Source organism: Rhincodon typus, chromosome 6 (assembly GCF_021869965.1).
Source record: "Rhincodon typus isolate 14 chromosome 6, sRhiTyp1.1, whole genome shotgun sequence".
NCBI lineage: Eukaryota > Metazoa > Chordata > Chondrichthyes > Orectolobiformes > Rhincodontidae > Rhincodon > Rhincodon typus.
In genome coordinates, this window is record NC_063337.1 from 1,918,212 (window position 1) to 1,939,102 (window position 20,891).

General features: G+C 44.6%; 2 protein-coding genes across 2 annotated transcripts; one reads left to right on the top strand and one right to left on the bottom strand.

Annotated features, from left to right (window-relative positions):
- Nucleotides 1-371: 371 nt before the first annotated feature.
- wdr73 (WD repeat domain 73) lies at nucleotides 372-12,576 on the top strand. The gene is made up of 8 exons (XM_020520041.2): nucleotides 372-494; nucleotides 1,275-1,342; nucleotides 3,596-3,684; nucleotides 4,176-4,264; nucleotides 5,672-5,739; nucleotides 9,197-9,358; nucleotides 10,057-10,413; nucleotides 11,685-12,576. Exons 1-8 carry the CDS (start codon nucleotides 439-441, stop codon nucleotides 12,068-12,070), a joined length of 1,275 nt encoding a protein of 424 aa, XP_020375630.1. The 5' UTR covers nucleotides 372-438; the 3' UTR covers nucleotides 12,071-12,576.
- Nucleotides 12,531-20,875, bottom strand: LOC109920023 (sialidase-3-like). The gene is made up of 2 exons (XM_020520042.2): nucleotides 20,360-20,875; nucleotides 12,531-18,240 (listed from the first exon to the last, which is right to left on the bottom strand). Exons 1-2 carry the CDS (start codon nucleotides 20,606-20,608, stop codon nucleotides 17,239-17,241), a joined length of 1,251 nt encoding a protein of 416 aa, XP_020375631.1. The 5' UTR covers nucleotides 20,609-20,875; the 3' UTR covers nucleotides 12,531-17,238.
- Nucleotides 20,876-20,891: the final 16 nt, after the last annotated feature.

Here is a 20,891-nt window from a genome sequence, read left to right on the forward strand (position 1 = left end):
GAGATGTAAAAAAAATACCAAACCAGGAAGTGATGTAACCACCTAGGGTAACCAAAGTGTGTAATCTTTCACCTCCGAGTTATTTCCCTTCCTGAACAGTTTATTTAAAATCTAATTATCATTTTAGACATTGGAGGCTGACGGGAAAAGGTTATTATTCTTAAACAAATAAATAAATAAAGCGGAGGCTGGCGCTTCGGAATTGCTGTGACGTCACATCCCCTCCCCAGCTGTCACAGAAACAGTCGAAAGTCGAATGGATTTCATTTCTTTTGCCGAGGGTTTCAATTTGAAGAAGGTTCCGCTCCTTCTAGTGGGAAAAACACTTAGATTGGAATTTTCTTCATGGAAGAAGGCGGGAATCGGTGTGGAAGTGACGCAAACGTCGTGGGCGGGGATTCCAACGCCGGAAGTGACAGTTGCCGTGGAGACGTCAAGATGGCGGCGGAGGACGAGAGCGAGTGGGATGTTTGGATGTTGGATTCTCTGAGACTGTGAGTGCGATGGTGCCCGGGATCCAGCCCCTGCCCGGACCAGGCGCTTGCCAACTTCTCTTGGACTGATTGCTTTGTCGTTTTAACCTTCTCTGAATTTTGTCTCCCTGACTGTTTGGGACTCTATAGGACACCCCCAGCAACGTGAAAGTTTTTGTCTTTAGGTTCTACCCATTCGGCCGTATTTGAGCCGTATCATCCTTCCTCACTGCAGTAATTGATTCCTTGATCAATTTTACAACAGCGTCTCCTCTTTTACGCCACTCCTCCCTTCTCACCGACAGATTTTATACCATCGAGCTGCCAGTCCCTCCCTCGACCAAGTCTTCGTGATTACAATGATATTTGAGTTGGTGCGATCAATGGGGTACTGGGGATGGACAGTATCCTGGGTGGGAATCAGGGAAATAAGGGTGTTCTGGAAGGTCTTGTGCTGTCTGTCTGGTCCCTGGCATGAGGGAGCACCTAAAGTCATCTGCTTCAGACTCCGGCTGATGCTCACAAGTCGTGCTGTGGTGTAGACACTCAAGATTATATAGTGGCATTGCCTTGAGTTAAAGCAGGATTGTGGGATGATGCTGCGAAAGGAAATGATGGCTTTAGATGCTTATTCTCTCTTAGACTGAGCATTTTGATCACTTTTCCTTATGTATTTCAGTGTCACATTTTATCTGTTATTTACTCTTCTGGAGCAGTTTGTTTTATATATTAAATATAAGTTGCGATTGAAGTGATTCTTTGAAATGTTTTACATTACGATACTCTGTCTGTTTCTATCAGGTACAATGACCTTCATGTGTTTGAGCTTCGGGAACCAACACGAGTTATAGAATGGATTCAGGATAGAAGTATGTTGGTTTGTGTCTTTCTCTGTCTGGGTGTGTTTATATAACAGTCCATTTTCAAAAACATTTGATCTTCACTGAGGTTTGAAAGAGTTAAATTACAAAAATGGAATATGGAAACTAGGTTTGTATTCCTCTGATTTAGAAGATGAGTGATGATTAATCAAAATGTTTAAGGTGATTTAAGGATTTGATAAATTAGAGGTAGCAAAATGATTTTCTCTGGTGAGAGTCCAGACTAAAGAAATATTAGAGTTTTTAAAAGAAGAATTAGTGTTAACTCAAAACGTTAACTGTATTTCACTTTCCGCAGATGCTGAGTTTCTCCAGCACAGTCTGTTTTAATTTCAGATCTCAAGCATTCGCAGTATGTAGAGATTTTTTTACTTCTGATTTGTGGTCTGAAACAGGAAAAGAACTGTTTTAACGGCCAGTAAAAACTTCTGTGGTTCCACACAAACCTACAGCATTGTGTGGAACCACAGAACCACATAAGCATTATTTGCTTATGTTTCACAGAGAGAACATCATGTTTAAAATCAAAACAAAAATCTACCAGCAGCAAATTATCATCAATCAACCCAGCTTTGTCTGGGAGCAGACTTTTCCAGTAATAAAAGCAACTGGGATCATAACAAGGAGCTGAGTGATATCTTGTTCCTGAGTATTATGATCCAAATGTTTGGTTGTACCTCCTGATATCAACAGGGAAAAACAGGGTAGATAAAGATAAACTATTCCCACTGGTTGGGGATTCTAGAACTAGGGCCAGACTGTTCAGGAGAGATGTTAACAAGAGCTTGCACACAAAGGGTGGTAGAGCTTGGAACTCTTTAACAAATGGCAGCTGATGCAAGATTGTTGTTAATTTTAAATCTGAGTTAGATACCATTTTTGTTAAGTAAATGTATTAAGGGATATCAGACAAAGGCAGGTATGTGGAGTTAGCCCGCAGATCAGCCATTGTCTTATTGAATGGTGGAACAGGCTAAAGGGGCTGAATGATCTATTTTTAATCCTATGTTCCAGATCACATGGAATATAGGGAGAACTAGCCATGTGGATACATAACTGGCTTGAAGGTAGGAGACAGAGGGTGGTGGTGGAGGGTTGCTTTTCACACTGGAGACCTGTGACTAGCTGTGTGCTGCAAGGATTGGTGCTGGTTCAACTGCTTCTCAGCATTTATATAAATGATTTGGATATGAATGTAGGAGGTATGGTTAGTAAGTTTGCAGTTAATACCAAAATTGTTGACGTAGTGGACAGCGAGAAAGGCTACCTCAGAGTACAAGGGGATTTTGACCAGATGGGCTGAGGAATGACAGATGGAGTTTAATTTAGATAAATGTGAGGTGCTGCATTTTGGAAAGGCAAATCAGGGCAGAACTTATACACTTAATGATAGGGTCCTGGGGAGTGTTGCCGAACAGAGACCTTGGAGTGCAGGTTCATAGTTCCTTGAAAGTAGAGTTGCAGGTAGACAGGACAGTGAAGGAGGTGTTTGGTATGTTTGCCTTTATTGGACAGTGCATTGAGTATAGGAGTTGGAAGGCCATGTTGTGGCTGTATAGGACATTGGTTAGGCCACTTTTAGAATACTACATTCAATTCTCGTCAAAGATATTGTGAAACTTGAAAGGGTTCAGAAAAGCCTTATAAGGATATTGTCGGGTTTGGAGGGTTTGAGCTATAGGGACAGGCTGAATAGATTGGAGCTATTTTCCCTGGAGTATTGGAGTCTGAGGGGGTGACTGTATAGAGGTTTATAAAATCATGAGGGGCATGGATAGGTGAACAGCCAAGGCCTTTTTGCCAGGGTAGGGGAGTCCAAAATTAGAGGGTATAGGTTTAAGGTGAGAGAGTTAAGATTTAAAAGGGAACTAAGGGGCAACTTTTTCATGCAGAGGGTAGTGCGTGTATGGAATAAGCTGCCAGAGGAAGTAATGGAGGCCGATACAATAACATTTAAAAGGAATAGGAAGGGTTTAGAGGGATATGGGCCAAATGCTCGCAAATGGGACTACATTAATTTAGGATATCTGGTTGGCATGGACGAGTTGAACTGAAGGGTCTGTTTCCATGCTGTACCTGTCTGTGATTTTATTTGCTGCTTGGTTTAGTGTCCACATTTCTTAGTTCTTTTTAATGAAAGGTCTTGAGGTGTTAGTGTTACTATGGCGGTGTGCATGCATTGTCTGGTGTAATACCAGAGTTGTTTGGTACTTTTGATTCTCGTCCTTCCCTGTTTGGTAGGTATCTGCATCGCCGGATACAATGTGGGGAAGAAAAATGAAATCTTGGAGCTTTCCCTCCCTGAGAAACTCTGCGCTAAAGGAAACCAGGTGATTGTGTAATTGAAGAGTGAATAAATTTGAGGAGGAGGTTTTTAATTACCAATGGATTGAAAGGTTATGAAGAGCTGGCAAGAAAGAGGAGTTGAGGCCGAGATGAGATCAACCATGATTGATATCATATCATATACCATATCAAATGATGGCACAGGCTTGAGGGGCTGAATGGTCTACACCTGTTTCTCATTCTTATGGATGGTCCCACATTTCATTTCTGCCCCATGTGAGTAATTGATTCAACCCTTAATATCTGTTCTCAGGGTCAGCAAGGGTCATGAATGCACTATGCGAGACCCACCCTCCCAGGAGGGTGAAGGTCTGACAGCTGATCCTTGTTCATCTTATCTGGCAATATCTGACACCTTCATCTCTGTTGCTGTTACTGTTTCCTCACTGTTGGGATTCCCTCAGAGTGAGAGGGTGGGGGGAGAATCAGGAAAAGGAGTTTCCCTCTGAGTTTTACTCTGTTTTTTCACCTGCAGGGACTTTGCCCAGAAAGAGACTTCACGGTGAAACATGGCTGCTTCTCACAGAGGCCCATTTACCAATTGAAGCACGTTGTTGGAACCAGGTAGTTCTTGAGTCTGAGTGACAGGAATACTGTCTGTGGAGACTGCTGGGGAATGCAATGATCAAGACCCTTTTTACAAGTTTAGGGCCCACTCTCACATGGACTGCTGGTTTAGTAATTGTTTCTACATGTTCCCTCTTCTGTTTGTGCTTTACAAATTAATGTTTACATAGAAAATGACTATAAAAATCTGGAATTAAGAGTCATGTGTACTGAGACACAGTGAAAAGTGTTATTTTGTGTGCTACACAGGCAGATCGTACCATACAAAGTACATCAGGGTGGCAGAACAGAGTGCAGAATACAGTGTTACAGCCGCAGAGAAAGAGATCAGAATTAACATTTGACAGGTCCATTCAAAAGTCTGATAACAGCAGGGAAGAAGCTGTTCTTGAATCTGTTCATGCATGTGTTCAAACTTTTATATCTACTACCGACGGAAGAGGCTGGAAGAGCTCATAACCGGGGTGGGAGGGGTCTTTGATTATGTTGGACGCTTTCCCGAGGCAGTGGGAAGTATAGATGGAACGAATGGATGGAAGGCTGGTTTGCGTGATGGACTGGGCTGTGTTCATGACTCTGTAATTTCTTGCGGTCTTGGGAACTGCAGTTGCCATACCAAGCTGTGATGCATCTAGACAGGATGGTTTCTATGGTGCATCTATGGAAATTGGTAAGTATCTTTGCGGACATGCTGAATTTCCTTAGCCTCATGAAGAAGTAGAGACGTTGTTGTGTTTTCTTGACTGTTGTGTCAATGTGGGTGGACCAGGACAGATTGTTGGTGATGGTCACTCCCAGGAACTTGACACTCTTGACCATCTCCACCTCGGCTCCATTAGTGCAGACAGGGGCAATGACCATGAATCCATTGTTGGAAAAACCCATTTGGTTCACTAATGTCCTTTTGGGAGGGAAACTGCCATCCTTACCTGGTCTGGCCTACATGTGACTCCAGACCCAGGGCAACAGCGTTGAGTCTCAACTGCTGTCTGGGCAATAAATGCTGGCCTGGCCAGCGACGTCCTCATCCTCTGAATGAATAAAAAGAAAATTCAGTTTTAAAAATATATTCTTTTCACCTTTGAACTGGAAATCAAAATTCAATAATATTATGATCACTGATACCAAGAGGTACCTTCAGTATGAGACCATTAATTAATCCTGTTATTTTACAATGCCAGCTCTATACAGCCAGCTCTGTGTTTGGTTCCATTATTATCCTCAATGTAAACGTGATTCAGGGGAAGCTGAATAAACTCATAGGGCAGAAGGGAATAGAAGAACATGGTAAGATGAAGAGGGGTTTGGAGGAAGCTTGTATTGAGCATAAGTGCTGGTTTTGCCAAATTCATCTTTATCTATGTTGTAAATGTTGTGCTTAGGAGCTTCATTCTTTCCCTACAGCCTGTTGGTGAGCAGTGGACCTCCTGATGCCTTGCTACAGGTTTGGCGCTTGGCAACAGATGAAAGCGGTTAGTGAATCATCACATCATGCTCCTAATCCTGTCGTGCAGGGGTTTACAGTGAGGGTCTGAGTACATCTCTCTGAGCCTTTCCCATACTCTTAGCTCTTCACTGGCATGGAGAGAGCAGACAGAGCCTTAAATCCTGGGGCCAGCTGCATCCTTGACTGACACCTCCAGAAAATGTGCTCTCCCTTCAGTGTAGTAATTTTGATAAGTGTCTTAACTCTGTTTACCTACTTTAATTCCACATGCTGATATTCTTGCCCAACAAAAGCCTATCCATCTAAGCCAGCATTTTATTACATGTCACTAGCCTTTGAGAAGGTGGTGCTTAATTGCCTTCTTGAAAAGCTGCAGTCCAACCTGCTATAAGAAAGATGTTAAACTTTGAAAGGGTTCAGAAAGGATTTACCAGGATGTTGCCATGGTTTGGAGGGTTTGAGCTACAGGGAGAGGCTGAATAAGTTGGGGCTATTTTCCCTGGAGTATTAGTGGCTGACGGGTGACGATATAGAGGTTTACAAAACCATGAGGGGCATGGATAGGGTGAATAGTCAAGGTCTTTTCCGCAGAATAGGGGAGTCCAAAACTAGGTTTAAGGTGAGAGGTGAAAGATTTAAAAGGGACAACTTTTTCACGCAGAGGGTGGTGAGTGCATGGAATGAGCTGCTAGAGGAAGTGGTGGAGGCTGGTACAATTACAACATTCGAAAGGCATCTGGATGGGTACTTGAATAGGAAGGGTTTAGAGGGATATGGGCCAAATGCTGGCAAATGGGACTAGATCAGATTAGGATGTCTGTTTGGAATAGACAAGTTGGACCAAAGAGTATGTTTCTGCCCTGTACATCTCTATGACTCTATGTGCCCACGATACCCTTAGGGAGGGAATTCCAGGATTTTGACCCATTGACACTGAAGAAACAGTGATATATTTCCAAGTCAGGATGGTGTGTGGCTTGGAGGGGAACTTGCAGGGGATGGTGTTCCAATGTATCTGCTGCCCTTGTCCTTCTAGATGGAAGTGGTCGCGGGTTTTGGAGATGCTGTTGACGAATGCTGTTGAGATAATCAGAGTCAGTGGCTCAGCATCTGAGCTTTTCAGTTCAATGTTAAGCCCTTCTTGACTGTGCATGGGTCAGGAAACCATTCTGTCCATTGTATCTTTGCTAGGCCTTTGAAAGAGCTGTCCAGTTAACACCATTTCCTGTAGCCATGCGTTCTTTCCCAGGTACTGGTGAGACCACATTTCAGAAACTGTGCACAATTTTTTGGCCTCCATTTTTAAGGAAGGATGTAAATATTTTGGAGGAGGTTTACTCGATTGCTGCCTGGAGTGAGTGAATGGGTTGGTTGATGAGGAAAGGTTGGACAGACTGGGCTTGTTTCCACTGGAGGTTAGAGAATGAGGTGTGATTTGATTGAAGTGTATTCAGATCCCGAATGATCTTGACAAGGTGGATGCGAAAAGGGTCCACCTGGGGGCATGGTTTTAAAATTAGGGGGAACCCATTTAGGCCAAAGATCAAGAGAAACTTTTTCTCCAAAGATTGTGCTCCTTTGGAACTCTGACACAGAAGGCGGTGGAGTCTTTGAATGCTTTTAAGATGGAGGTGGAGAGATTCTTGTCTGGCAGGGAATTGAGGATTATTGAAGGTGAACGGCAGTATGGGATTCGAAACAATCAGACCAGCTGTGATCTTGTTGAATGGTGGAGCAGGCTTGACGGGCTGAATGGCCTTCTCCTGCACTTGTTCCTTGTGTTGGCATGTAATCCCATGCCCAGCTTGTTGCTGTGTGGAAGAGATTGCTGGAGGGTCTGCCTATCTGATTTCCCTAGAAATCACTTGCTGTTAATTCAGTCACCACCAGTGGGCCTCTGTGGTCTGAGGATCTCTTGCCAGTGGCGTTTCCTAGAATAGAACCTTAGAACACAGGCGGCCAATTTCTCCATGAAGCCAGGCCTGGCTCTTTCAAAGAGCTATCTAATTAATCTCATTCCACTTGCTGTTTCCCCATTATCTTGTTTTTTCCATCTCCACTATTCCTCCAATTCCCTTTTGAAAGTTCCCATTGAATTTGCTCCCATTGCCCTTTCAGGTAACGCATTTCATAACTCGCTGAGTCAAAGAAGCAGAGGGAGGATAAGAATTTTTAGCAACCACATCATATACTTGTCCTCTGACAACTGAAACCAGTTCCTCCTCATTTTACACCAATAAACATTTTATTAACTCTGAATACTTCAGTACATCTTCATCGTAGTCTTCTCTGCTCAATTCATTTAAACTATAAGTAAAGTGAAAGTAAAGCTCCATTGACACTGTCCCCATCAGAGAGCAATTCCAGCTTCTCCAGATGGTTCATGTTAACAGAAGTGTCTCATATCTCAAATTTCCACTACACCCTTCCCAAGGCCTTAACACCCTTCCTAAAGTGTGGTGCCTAGAGCTGGGCACAATCCTCTTGCAGAGGCCAGCTGAAAGGTCTTGGCTTTCATAATCTCTGCCTTCATTGATAAATGATGGGGAGGTGCAGGCGTTGGACTGAGGTGGGCAAAGTCAGAAGTCACATGACACCAGGTTATAGTGCAACTTCTCCTGACAAAGGAGGAGCACTCCGAAAATTTGTGATTTCAAAAAATTTTCAAGTAAACCTGTTGAACTATACCTGGTGTCATGTGACTTCTGACTTTGTCCACTTAAAAAACCAAGGACCTGTAGATTATTTTGACAGCCTGCTTGACTTGTCCCAATAGTTTCAAGAATATGACTGTGTACCTCCCGGTGCGCTCTGGTCCTTCAAAAATTGCACCCATTTGTTTACAGTGGCTGTTGTCACTATCCCATCCAGAATGAATGAGTTTGTGCTTCAGCTTTCTAACTGGTTTGGATCTGAGTTTACCCCCATAGTTTATTTGACCTAAAAGTAAATTGGTTTGATTGCGTTTCACCCCAGGTTTATTTTATGCAATTGCCTGCCTGGAATATTGTATCCAATTCTGCAGAGGAGTTTATTACAGTGATTGCAGGATGAGATCTTTCAGTTAATGTAAGAGGCTGGAGAGTCTGTGATTGTTCAATTTGGAGCAGAGACGATTAAATAAGGGATGATTTAATCAAGGTGCTCAAAATCATGAGGACTTTTGAAAGAATAAATCGGGAGAAACTACTTCCAGTGGCAGGAGGATTGGAAATTTTGGAGGTGGGGTGGGACAGATTAAAGATGATTAACATGAAAACTGGAAGGTAGAGGAGGAGAATTTTACTTTTAACGCATGGAGTTATGATCTGGACTGCATTTCCTGAGATGTGGAAGCAGGATCTCCATTTCAAAAGGGAATTAGATAAATATTTGAATTGAATAGAAAACCTTACCAAGGTATTGATGTTCCAGGTGCAGTCTCACCAGTGGCGATAATGTCCTTCTATTTCAGTAACTGTCTGTTGTCCTCCCTGTGACAGATACCATCACCTTGGTGGACTCTATCCAGCACCAGTCTCCAGGCAGCCAGTGGTCAAAAATCTCTGCTGTCTGCTCTCCGACCCCTCAGGTCCTCCATGGTTCAAAGGTTAGCGACCTCGCAATCCAGGAAATTGCATCACACAAAGTGCTTTTTACCCCAGGTCGGTCTACTGTTTCTCTCTCTCAAAAATTCTTTCTCACTGGCACCGTGCCTCCAAATAGCATCTGTTTGATAATTACTTCTGGAGCATAACTCCTTGGGCAAGGGTGGAGATGAGCAGGACTTCCTGACCTAAGGCCACCATATACCAGGGAAAACTGCTGAAGCCCAACTCGACCTGAATGCGGAATCAAGTGGGAGCAAATGATGCAGGAGTTGGAAGGATTGTTATGGTGATCCTGGTTAGCATGGTGGAGGGTTTGGAATAAGACCAGGGAAGGCTTCTTCCACCAGCCCTTGCAGTCAGACTTTGCAGCACAAAAAATTGGATGTGATCCTTGCACTGGGAACAAGATTCTGAGGTAGATAAATGGGAGACAAAATGGAACACAATGCTCTTAGTCTCGGAGGAGTATTTATTTATGCTAGTCACTGAATATGTCAGGAATGTGACCGTGGGGGTGAATGGAAAGGGGTTTGGGTTCTGGGATTTGGGAATGAAATGGAAGTGGATTGAATCCATTGGCAATGTGTGGAGTGAGAGTGAATGGTAAGGGGTTTGGGTCCATTGGTAATGAATAGAGTAGGAGTGAGGGAGTTGATGAGGAGTGACATGATGGCTGTGGGTTAGATTGGTTATGGTTGAACACTTCAAGCTAGATCCTAAATAACAGGAGCATGTGTTGATTCTCTCCTCAGGGCTAGCTGACTGTGAGCCAATCAGTGAGCTAGAGTTTCTTGATCATTCCACCTTTTCTTTCTGCTCCCTGAATGGCCGCCTGTGGTTGGCTGATAGCCGTCAGCGCTCCAGTCTGATTGGGCACTCAGATGTGCCTGTGAGCAACGAGGACGGCTACCATTGGACAATGGGATGGGCGCCTGGGCACTCCAAGGTGGCCAGGCTGTGCTGGGACGGTCGAGTGGTGCTGACTGATTATCGAGACTTGAGCAGGACCCTCAGCCTGACCAAACTGGCAATACCCACCACTATCCCAAACAGTGACTGTCTGAGCTTGACATGGGCACCCTGTCTACAGGACCATCTCGCAGTGTCTGGTATGTTGGTGTTTGATTGTGGGGGGTGGGGGGAAGAACTGTGTGTGGCTTGGGGTGGGAGTGGTGGGGAGGAGAGAGGCCTACCTGTTTTATAGGAGCCATGGAAACCTTCACTCCAGCATGTTCCATTACTTATGGCTGATCTTAACTCCGTTTTATTCAGAGATAGTAGGAACTGCAGATGCTGGAAAATCTGAGATAACAAGGTGTAGAGCTGGATGAACACAGCAGGCCAAGCAGCATCATAGGAGCAGGAAAGCTGACTTTTCGGGTGTAGACCCTTCATCAGAAATGAAGTTTTATTCAGCTTGGTTTGGTAACTCTTAATGTGCTGGTTTAATGCAAATAACTGATCTAAGTTTTTAGATTTTCAAATTAAGTTCCAGCTTGAGCCTTTCAGGGAGGAGTCTTCCAAATTCACCCCTCCCCTGTAAGGGAGGAAGCCTTTTCTGGTGCCAATCCTGGCTTGAACGTTAAGGTTCTGTCCCCTTGTTCAGCACTCCAGTGGACCAGAGGAAGTAGTATCTCTGTATTTAAATCCTTTCCTTGGTGTGGGTATAAATCTGAGGTGATTTAAATAAGCCCAGTATGTCTCAGCACAGAAAAGTGGGTGCCAGATGGGGCATCACTTGTGCTCTGAGGCTGAGGAGAAAGGCTCACTGTGACTAACTGGAGGGTAGCTGGGATGGGGATACTTCTTGCTATATCCAACTGCTCCATGCTGAAATCCCATTCACCCATTAGCCACCTTGGCTCTAGTAACTCCTTGCTTTAATAAGTCTTCACTTGTTTTCAGGCCCCTCCTTGGCCTTGTCCCTCCCTATCTCTGCAATCTCCCACAGCCCTCCAAGATCTCTGAACACCTCCAAGAGAGATCTTCCGGCAGATGACTAAACACTAGATTGAGGCACATGTTGAGGGGGACAGAAGGTCAGCAGAGAAAATTCCAGAGCTTGGGGTCCAGGCAGCTGAGGGGAGAGCTGCCAATAATGGAGTGATTAAAACTGGGAATGCCCAAGTGGCCAGAATTAGCAGAATACAAAGATCTCAAAGGGTTATTGGGCTAGAGGAAATTCCAGAGAGGAAGGAATTGAAAAGAAGAGCAGTTTGTTGACTTTAACTGTCCTATGTCAGGCATTAGCCACTTGATGCAGTGAAGGCAGGATGTAGGCATAATGCTGGAGAGGGGGCAGGAGCAATGAGGGAGATATCCATTGACATGGGCATTTGATGTTTCTGCGCAGCTACTGAGATTATGTTCCTTTCTAAAGGTTTTAATGGGACTGTTCACATATATGACACCAGCTCGTGGTTGGCAAAATCCAGTGGAGTGGAGCCAACCTTCATCCACCAAGGTCACAGTGTCACCCCGGAGTTTGATCAAGAGAAGCCTGTGGTCACCAGACATGCTTGGCACCCCTGGAGACAACGGGTCCTGCTCTCAGCTGCAGACGATGGCTCCTTCCATGTCTGGGATTGGACCGATCAGAGATCCTCTGATAATTATGCTGCTGGATCGAGTTTCGTCTCATCAGTCTCTCCTTCCCAAGAGAAACCCCACACCACTGCATGTCTCCTCCAGCAAACTCACTGTGTCTCACTCATTGGTGACTCTGATGCTAGCTCAAGTTCAACCAGGGGTGATAGTTACGTGTGACCTGTGAGTAATAACATTGTAATCGGTCACCTATAACAGCCCAGTCCCCTTGCAATGCATCACAACCCGATATAAATAAGGCTGTCACCATGTGACCGACTGCCCCCTTGATACTATGGCCCTGTCACTGTGTGACTGACTGACCCTTTGTTGAAAGTGGAGGGACTCCTGTTGGTGCTTGTTGCAGTGTTTTGAGAGACTGTAGATCTCCCTGTTAAAGGATTCTTTGCGGATGTTGGCAGTATTGTAAGTTACTTATGATCGGAAAGCTGCTGTCACTATTGAGGCTTGAAGAATAATTACATGGAGGAGATATCAAGGATTAGGTGCGAAGATACTAGCAAGCGTCTTCATAAAAGTTTTTAATGTTTTAACTACTAAAATTGGTGTACACCATTGCAAGTGAAAAAATGTTCTCTTTATTCTTTGTTTATTAATGCTTTTTAAAACCAGCTATCAATTGTTGGTAACTTGGCACAAATTATAAATATTTATTTTTGTGATTATTCGATTTTCGGCTGTTAATTTTGTATCAGGTTTCCAGCCTTATATAAAGCAGATGGTATTCTAACACCTCCATTGTGCAGGTACATTGAAGGTTTTACATTTGTCATTATGAGAATGAACCTGAATTGAAACATGAACTTCATTAATCAGGGGGTGATTTGCCACCTATTTGTCAGTGACGTTTAGAGCAGAAACTCTATCGCGTTGTTTTGTTTTCGGAATGTTAAATTGAGTCTTTGAGCTATAGTGAAAAGTCATAGTCAAAATTTTAACTCTCTTTCTCCATAGTGCCTCCAGTGGAGTTTCTCCTGTACTTTGTATTTGGGCTGCTGTGAATTATTTCCAGTTTTGTGTATTTTCTGAAATTGTTGCTTGTGTTCTTTACCTCCCACCACTCTGGGAATTGAGGACACCCTCTCTGAAAACACCACACTGCCACATTGGGCATTTCCAATGGAAAGTTTGCTTCCTTCAGGGAGGTCTGTGATGTAAAAGTAGGCTCACTTTTATCTCAGACACTGTTCTGAACCACATTTCCCCAACATGGACTCACCATAATTACCTAGGCTTCTTGTGTCATAGAAATCTACAGCACCATAAAACGTCCTTCGGCCCATTCAGTCTGTGCTGGTCAAAAACAACACCTAACTATTCTAATCCCATTTTCCAGTACTTGGCCCATAGCCTTGTATGCCTTGACATTGCATGTCCACAGTGCCTCAGGGGAGGCGATGGCCTAGTGGTATTATCGCTGGACTGTTAATCCAGAGACGCAGATAACGTTCTGGGGACCTGGGTTCAAATCCCACGACAGCAGATGGTGAAATTTGAATTCAATAAATATCTGGAATTAAGAATCTAATGATGACTGTGAATCTATTGTCAAGTGTTAGGAAAAACCCATCAGGTTCACTAATGTCCTTTAGGGAAGGAAATGGCCATCCTTACCTGGTTTGGCCTACGTGTGACTCCAGACCCACAGCAATGCAGTCAACTCTTAACTACCCAGCCAGTGATGCCCTTATCCCGTGAATGAATTCAGAAAAAACTTAGAATATTCTGAGGTTTTCTGCCTCTCCCACCCTTGCAGTCAGTGAAGTCCAGGCATGACATAGTCATACTCATGGAATCGTACCTTACACACAATGTCCCAGACACCACCATCACCATCACCATCCCCATATATGTCCTGTCCCATGGGCAGGACAGACCCAACAGAGGTGGCAGCACAGTGGTATACAGTTGGGAAGAGTTGCCCTGGGCAACACTCAAAGTTGACTCTGGACCTCATGAAGTCTCATGGCTTCAGGTTAAAGATGCGCAAGGAAACCTCCTGCTGATTACCATGTACCGTCCTCCCTCAGCTGATGAATTGGCACTCCTCCATGTTGAACTACACTGAGGATGGCAAGGGCGCAGAATGGGTGGGGGATTTCAATGCCCACTACCAAGAGTGGCTCAGCAGCAGTACTACACATCGAGCTGGTCGGGTCCTAAAGGACACTGCTGCTAGACTGGGTCTATGGCAGGTGCTGAGGGAACCAACAAGAGGGAAAGATATACCTGATCTCATCCTCACCAATCTCCTCACAGATATATCTGTCCATGACAGTACAGGTAGGAGGGACTACCACACATTCATTGGTCATGGATACTTCCATCTTGTGGTGTGGTGCTAATGGGTCAGATTCATACAAATCTAGCAACTCAAAACTGGCATCCATTAGGTACTGAGGGCCATCGGCTGCAGTAGTAGAATCGTACCCCAGCGCAATCTGCAACCTCATGGGCCAACATATCCCCTGCTCAACCATTACTGTCAAGCCAGGAGCAGCACCAGGCATACCTGAAGGTGATATGTCAACCTGGAGAAACTACCAAACAGCACAAGCAGCAAGTGACAGAGCTAAACAATTCCACAACCAATGAACAGATCTATAACTCTGCAGTCCTGCCACATTCAATTGTGAATAGTGGTGGACAATTAAACAACTCAGTGGAGGAGGAGGGTCCACAAATATCCTCATCCTCAATGATGGGGGAGCCCAGCACATCAATGGAAAAGCAAAGGCTGAAGCATTTGCAACAATCTTCAGCCAGAAGTGCTGAGTGAAAGATCCATTTGGCATAGGAATCAGGGGGTAAACTCTGTACTGGCTGGAGTTATACCGGGCACATAGGAAGATGGTTGTGGTTGTTGGAGATCAATCATCTCAGCTCCAAGACATCTCTGCAGTTCCTCAGGGTAGTGTCCTACGCTCAACCATCATCAGCTGCTTCCTTCCAGTGGCAATACTTGTTGACAACGATTACTTTCTAACAGCACTACAGGTCTACGTAGAGCAAACAGACTGCAGTTTTAAGAAGACAGAAGACCACTCACCATGTTCTCACGTCAGTTTGGGATGGATGATAAATGGCAGTGACACCTACATCCCATGAACAAATTAAAATAGCTCCCTTCTCTGTCAAAAATCTAGGTTTATGCCCAAAACTAAGCTTATATATTTGCTATGCAGCATACAGGAAGACAGTCAGTGTTCACAAGTGGGATTAATATTATAAAACAAGATATTAGCATACTTTTAAAATTGACTGGCTTGCTGTGGGTCTTTTTTCATTTATTTGTTCATGGATGTAGGCATTGCCAACTGGGCCAGCATTTGTTGCACATCTCAAATTACCCAGAGGGTAGTTAAGAGTCAGCCACATTGCCAGTATGTAGGCCAGACCACGTAAGGATAGTAGATTTTCTTCTCTAAAGGCCATTAGTGAACTAGATGGATTTTTATAATAATCGATCATCACGGAGTCTAGCTTTCAATTCTAGATTTACACACACACAGACCTTTTTCTCTTGGACAGAGGGATACATATCCAACCATTTTCTCACCAACGCGTGCGCGCACACACAATACACTCACACACATGCACGCATGACCTCATACAGACATGATGTTCCTAGCCTCATGGTCTTTTTCTTACATGTGCACAATACTCACATACTCTCACTCAGTCTCACATGTACTTAATCTTACATAGATACACAGACTCACACACAATCATACACACAGTCACACTTACACGTACATGGGCAGTCATGTTCAAACTTACATGTAATCACATGCAACTTAGACATGTACTAACTTTCTCACATTTACATACCTACATAGTACACCTGCAGAATCCTGAACACACTCAAGTACACACAGGAATTTCTGCATGCACGTACGTTATCTCACACACCCTTCCATGCACTCATGTTCAAATATTAACAAACTTCAAACACACATTCATGTACACATATATTTACTCACACACCCTCCAACACAATCATACAATGCACTTACATACACTCATATTTTCACATGCATACTACACTCTCTCACACAATATTGTTATTGGCTGCTTATTGGTTTGAGGGTGACGTTTACCACGGTCATCAGTTTCTGCCATCGATCTTTAAGTGACTGAGAAGGCTATTTCTTGATCCACATATCCTTGGACAGATGAGGCACGGTGTTCCAGGAAGTTAAAAGCTGGATTTACTTTCTTTCCCTTCCTTCTCTGTCATTGCCCTACGTCAGTAGGACATTGAGACTGATGCAGCTGAATGGACAAATTGTTGCTTCCCAGTCATTACTGACAATGCTGCTGTGTTTCAAATGAGAGATTTGGGATGTCATTGTGGTGATTTCTTTGTCCTTAGAAGATGGACATTTAACAGCCAGGAATGATGGCTAACAGATTTGAGGTGTGTCAGCTCGATGATCATTGATTTACAGCAGTTTTGACTGAAATATTTGTGGAGCAGGTTTCAGGAAGGACCTTAGCATTAATTCAATGGTCCTCCCACTGAATCCAGAAACCGCAGTGAAAGCTTTGCTGATGGAATTTCCCTGTGTTATGGATGCACTGTCCAGGTCTCAGCAGCATGGGAGTGTGCTCTGTAGACTAGGCCTTCTGTTGAATAACAGCAAAGACCTCTTCAAAACACTCACTGCTGTAGTTTGTTGAAAGCTGAGATGGTGCACCTAACCCAGTGTTGGGTCTCTTTGTCAATGGTGGCCTTTGGAGCGAGACGGCTGCCAAGATCTAGGAAGTGTTCAACATATTCCCGAATCTCTCCTTCAACATATTCGGGAGGTGGAATGTTTGGCTGACCAGCTCTGAGCTAATATTCACACTCAAATATCTCCATGTATCATAGCCCCACACAAAGACACACATACACATACACATATACACACACCCCCCCAAAGCTCGCACGTGCACGCACTCCCCTCCAATGCTCGCAGGTGCATGTGCACATACACTCTCCTCCGATGCTCACTCACTCACTCTCTCAAATCTCTCTCTCAACCCCACAACTCTCACATACTTGTCCAAAATACTCACTCACAAACCCAAAACTCTCACCCTCAATCCTAACACACACCGAAAACTCTCTCACACCCTCCAACTCTTGTGCGCACACATTCCCCCAATTTGAACACAACATACAAACACACAGCTCCCAACTCTAACACAGACACTCACTCTCATGTGGCCCAACATTCTCCTTCATGCACTGGAACTTGGAGGGCTATTTCTAAATGGAGGTCACTTCTAGAAGGCAGTGAAAGAATTGCTCTTCTGTCAACCTTATTATGGAGATGTGACTAAAAGATATTTTCCAATACCTCACTGATGCTGAAAAGACAGAAAGCAATTTGTTCCCAGAACTTTGAGATACCACACTCATACAGACAAGCAAAGGTTCCCATCCCATCAAGGTACACAAGGTCAGAGTAACCACTGGGCCCAGCCTGGATGATCCAGGGTCCATACCAACCTTTAGGTTTCAGGGGCATCAGATTGATGTAAACACCCAGGTTAGTCCGATTGCGTTTGTGAAAGAAACAGCAGGATTTCCCTGCTGGGTGTGTATATAGGAGCCAGGACATCTTGACCTCTGTGTCAGTCTTTCTAATTGTTGACCTTCTGAATGGAATAGTGACTGGGTTTGGGAGACGGAAACTCGCCACACTCCCCTGACAACCGGCCTTCGATTCTGGCAGTCCCTTGGCCAAGCGGACAATTTCAAAGTGGCCAGGGTCTAGGCTCACTGCTTCCATTCTGTGATGCCCGCGTGTTCGGGCATTGCAGTACAGCAGATGGTGGCTGTCAGTGATGGTGATCTCTGCCAGCTCACACTCCAGTGCCTGGTACTTAGTTATTGGTTCTGCTAGCTTCCAGTTGTCTCCACTGTCGTCACTGAAGATATAGAAAGAGTGGGGGTGTGTGAAGTACTTAGGTGGGATCAGACAGCACCTCCGGCAGATGATGTAGGCATAGGCAGGGACTATGAGCCTCCCTTGCTGTGTTTGCAAACCGTGACCGGGTCCCACCGCGAAGGTGGCCCATTTGCAGAGCTGGCTGCCGAGGACCGTGTCGGTCAGGTCCGTCAGCTCTGTCCAACTATGTCCAGCATCTTGGCTCAGCACGTAGCACAGCCTGGCCCAGTTTTTGCCCCACCAGATCTGCTGCTCCTCCGTGACACCGTCTTTGACACAGATGAAGAACAAGTAAATCACTCCACGTTTCCGCTCATACACCAGGCATGGGTTCATTGTCCGATACCCAGGCAGCATAGCCGTCTTCAGTGGTACCATGTCCTCCCACTGGGAACCAGAAACACAAGAAGATCAGACACAGCTCTTTCCACAGAAAGTGCACAGGCAAAGTGGGCCAAAGCAGTCAGAAATGAGCTCAAAGGAGTATGGGTGGGTGGGGGATACAGTTGGTTAATCTGTAACAGCCTACTCTGTCATCATAGACTCTGTTGCAATGTTCTAATCAGTGTCACTTGTATAAAGCAACCCTTCCACAATAAACTCTTCCAGCATCTGCCACTCACCCACATTTCTGTCAAATTCACAATTCCCTGAAGATACCCAAACCCAGTGATCAGTCTTCCAGAGATCTTGCCCTCTCATTCTTAACCTCCAGCCTCAAATCTTTCTCTTCCCAGGCCAATCAATCTCAGCTTCCATTCTATATCTCACAAATTCCATCTCCCAATTTCTCTTTTCTCCAATATCTGTCTCTCCTCACTCCAATCTCTCCTTTCTGATCTCTCTCTCCAATCTCCCCCTCTCTGCAATCTCTCCCTCTCCCCTCTCCAATATCCTTCTCCATGCAATCTCTCTCTCCTCACTTCTCTAATCTCTCTTTCTTCACTGATCTCTCTCTCCTCTCTGGTCTCTTTCTGCCTCTCTCCAATCTCTCTCTCCTCTCCATTCTCTCTTCCTCTCTCTGATCTCTCTTCTCCCTTCCAGTGATCAGTGCTCCTAATTCCCAGCCCCCTCATCCTCCTGGCATTATTTAATCTTGTTATTGGTGGGGTGGGGCAGGGAAGGCATTTATGTGAGGTGATGTGGGGGAATGTGTAGGGGGTGCTGTCTATGGGGTAAACAGGGATTGAAACACTATTGTGTCACAGACAAGTTGTTAAATTAGTATTTGTATGTATCAACTGACTTCCCATGCTATTGCCCAAGGACAGTTTGCAATCTGGAACCACAATTGGGATTTTTAATGTGAGGTCATTGCTCAGGTTTAATCCAAGGGGCACTAACCTGAAACACTATTCGAAGAAGATTGGCATTTATTGCCATTCTCAGTTATCCTGAGAAGGTGGTGGTGAGCCTCCATTTAGATGAACTGCAGAAGAACGGAACAATTTTGCTAAGGCTAGTTCAAGAAGGACAAGAGTCACACACACTGTGTGTCACTTCATGGTGTTAAACTTGAGTCACAGAAGGCCAGATAGGGCAAGGGGTAGGAACCTGCCTAAGCTGTGGGGTATGAACTGAGCCAGGCTGATATTACTTTTTATGACAAAGACGAGGGATTTTTTTTTGTTGTGCTGGCCCAGAGATGTAGATTCCTAGAAATTGATTTACTAATTACTCCAGTAGTCAGTCAGAGTATTATTACCGCATTTTTGGACATTTTACTGAGCTAAGAAATTTCAGGGTACATGTTGGAAATTTTAAAAGATGTAGAATCAGCTGATAAGGTAAGCATTTTCTGCTAGTCTCGAATCAGCCTTGAAAAGGTTATGGTGAGATGACTGAGTGTCCTGCAAGGCCACTTCCGAACCACTCAAAATGTTAGATACACATATTGGCCCAGGCAAGGGAAGGGAATAGCAGCCTTCCTTCCCTGAAAGAATTTAGTAAACCGGGTTGCATCTTACAACAATGTGGAGCTTTACGGTCACCTTCACTGAGATTATATTTGTATTTGCAGCTTTTGAAAATAGAATTCAATTCTCAAACTGTCCACAGTGGGATGTGCACCCAGGCTGAATCAACCAATAACAAATGTTTGACTTGATGCCAGGAAACTTCATGGGGTCAATGTTGAGGACTTCCACGGTGGCTCCTTCCCCAACTGTATACCACTGTACCACCAGCTCTGCTGGGTCTGTCCTGCCTGTGGGACAGGAAATATTCAGGGATGGTAATGGGACATTGAACGTAGATCAGTTCAGCACAGTACAGGCCCTTCGGCCCACAATGTTGTGCCGACCTGTTATCCTACTCTAAGATCAAACTACCCTGCATAGCCTACATTTCACTATCATCCATGTGCCTATCCAAGAGTCGCTTAAATGTCCCTAATGTATCTGACAAGAAGGTATATTCTAAAGTCCATTTTTTCACTTCATTTTGAAAAATACTTGTACCGTTTTGAACTGTGCAAGACACTGTCTCAACTGTGGATGATGCATACCTTCACTGATCCTCCGATAAACGAGCCCTTCCTCATCACCAGAAGCTTTGCATCCACATCCTGGAATGACATTCGTTCCTCTGCAAAGGCTAAAAAAATGTTGTGCTCCTTGAGGTAGAGGAGTGAGGGGATGCGGTATACAGTCTCCTTCCCCTTCTCAAACAAAATCGTTCGGCTCGGAAGTTGGTCAGCTGGCATAATTACTGCCCCTACAACATTAAAAATGGAGAAAGAATCTATTTTCTGCATTTTCAGAATGTGTCACTAAGCAAATAAAATGATGCAGGATACTGCTTAACCATTCTTAACGAGAAGGCAGATCATCAGCTTCTGCTCTTTGACTGCAACTGCTATTATTAGCAGGAAAGCTCTCGGGAACACACAGCATGTGCAGGGCTATCTGCGCCCAAGCCAGTTTACCACAGCAACAAAGACAACTTCACGTTGCAGTGTGCTGCATAAGGCTGGCGCCGAGGGAGAGCCACGCTGTCGGAGGGTCGGTGCTGAGGGAGCGCCGCGCTGTCGGAGGGTC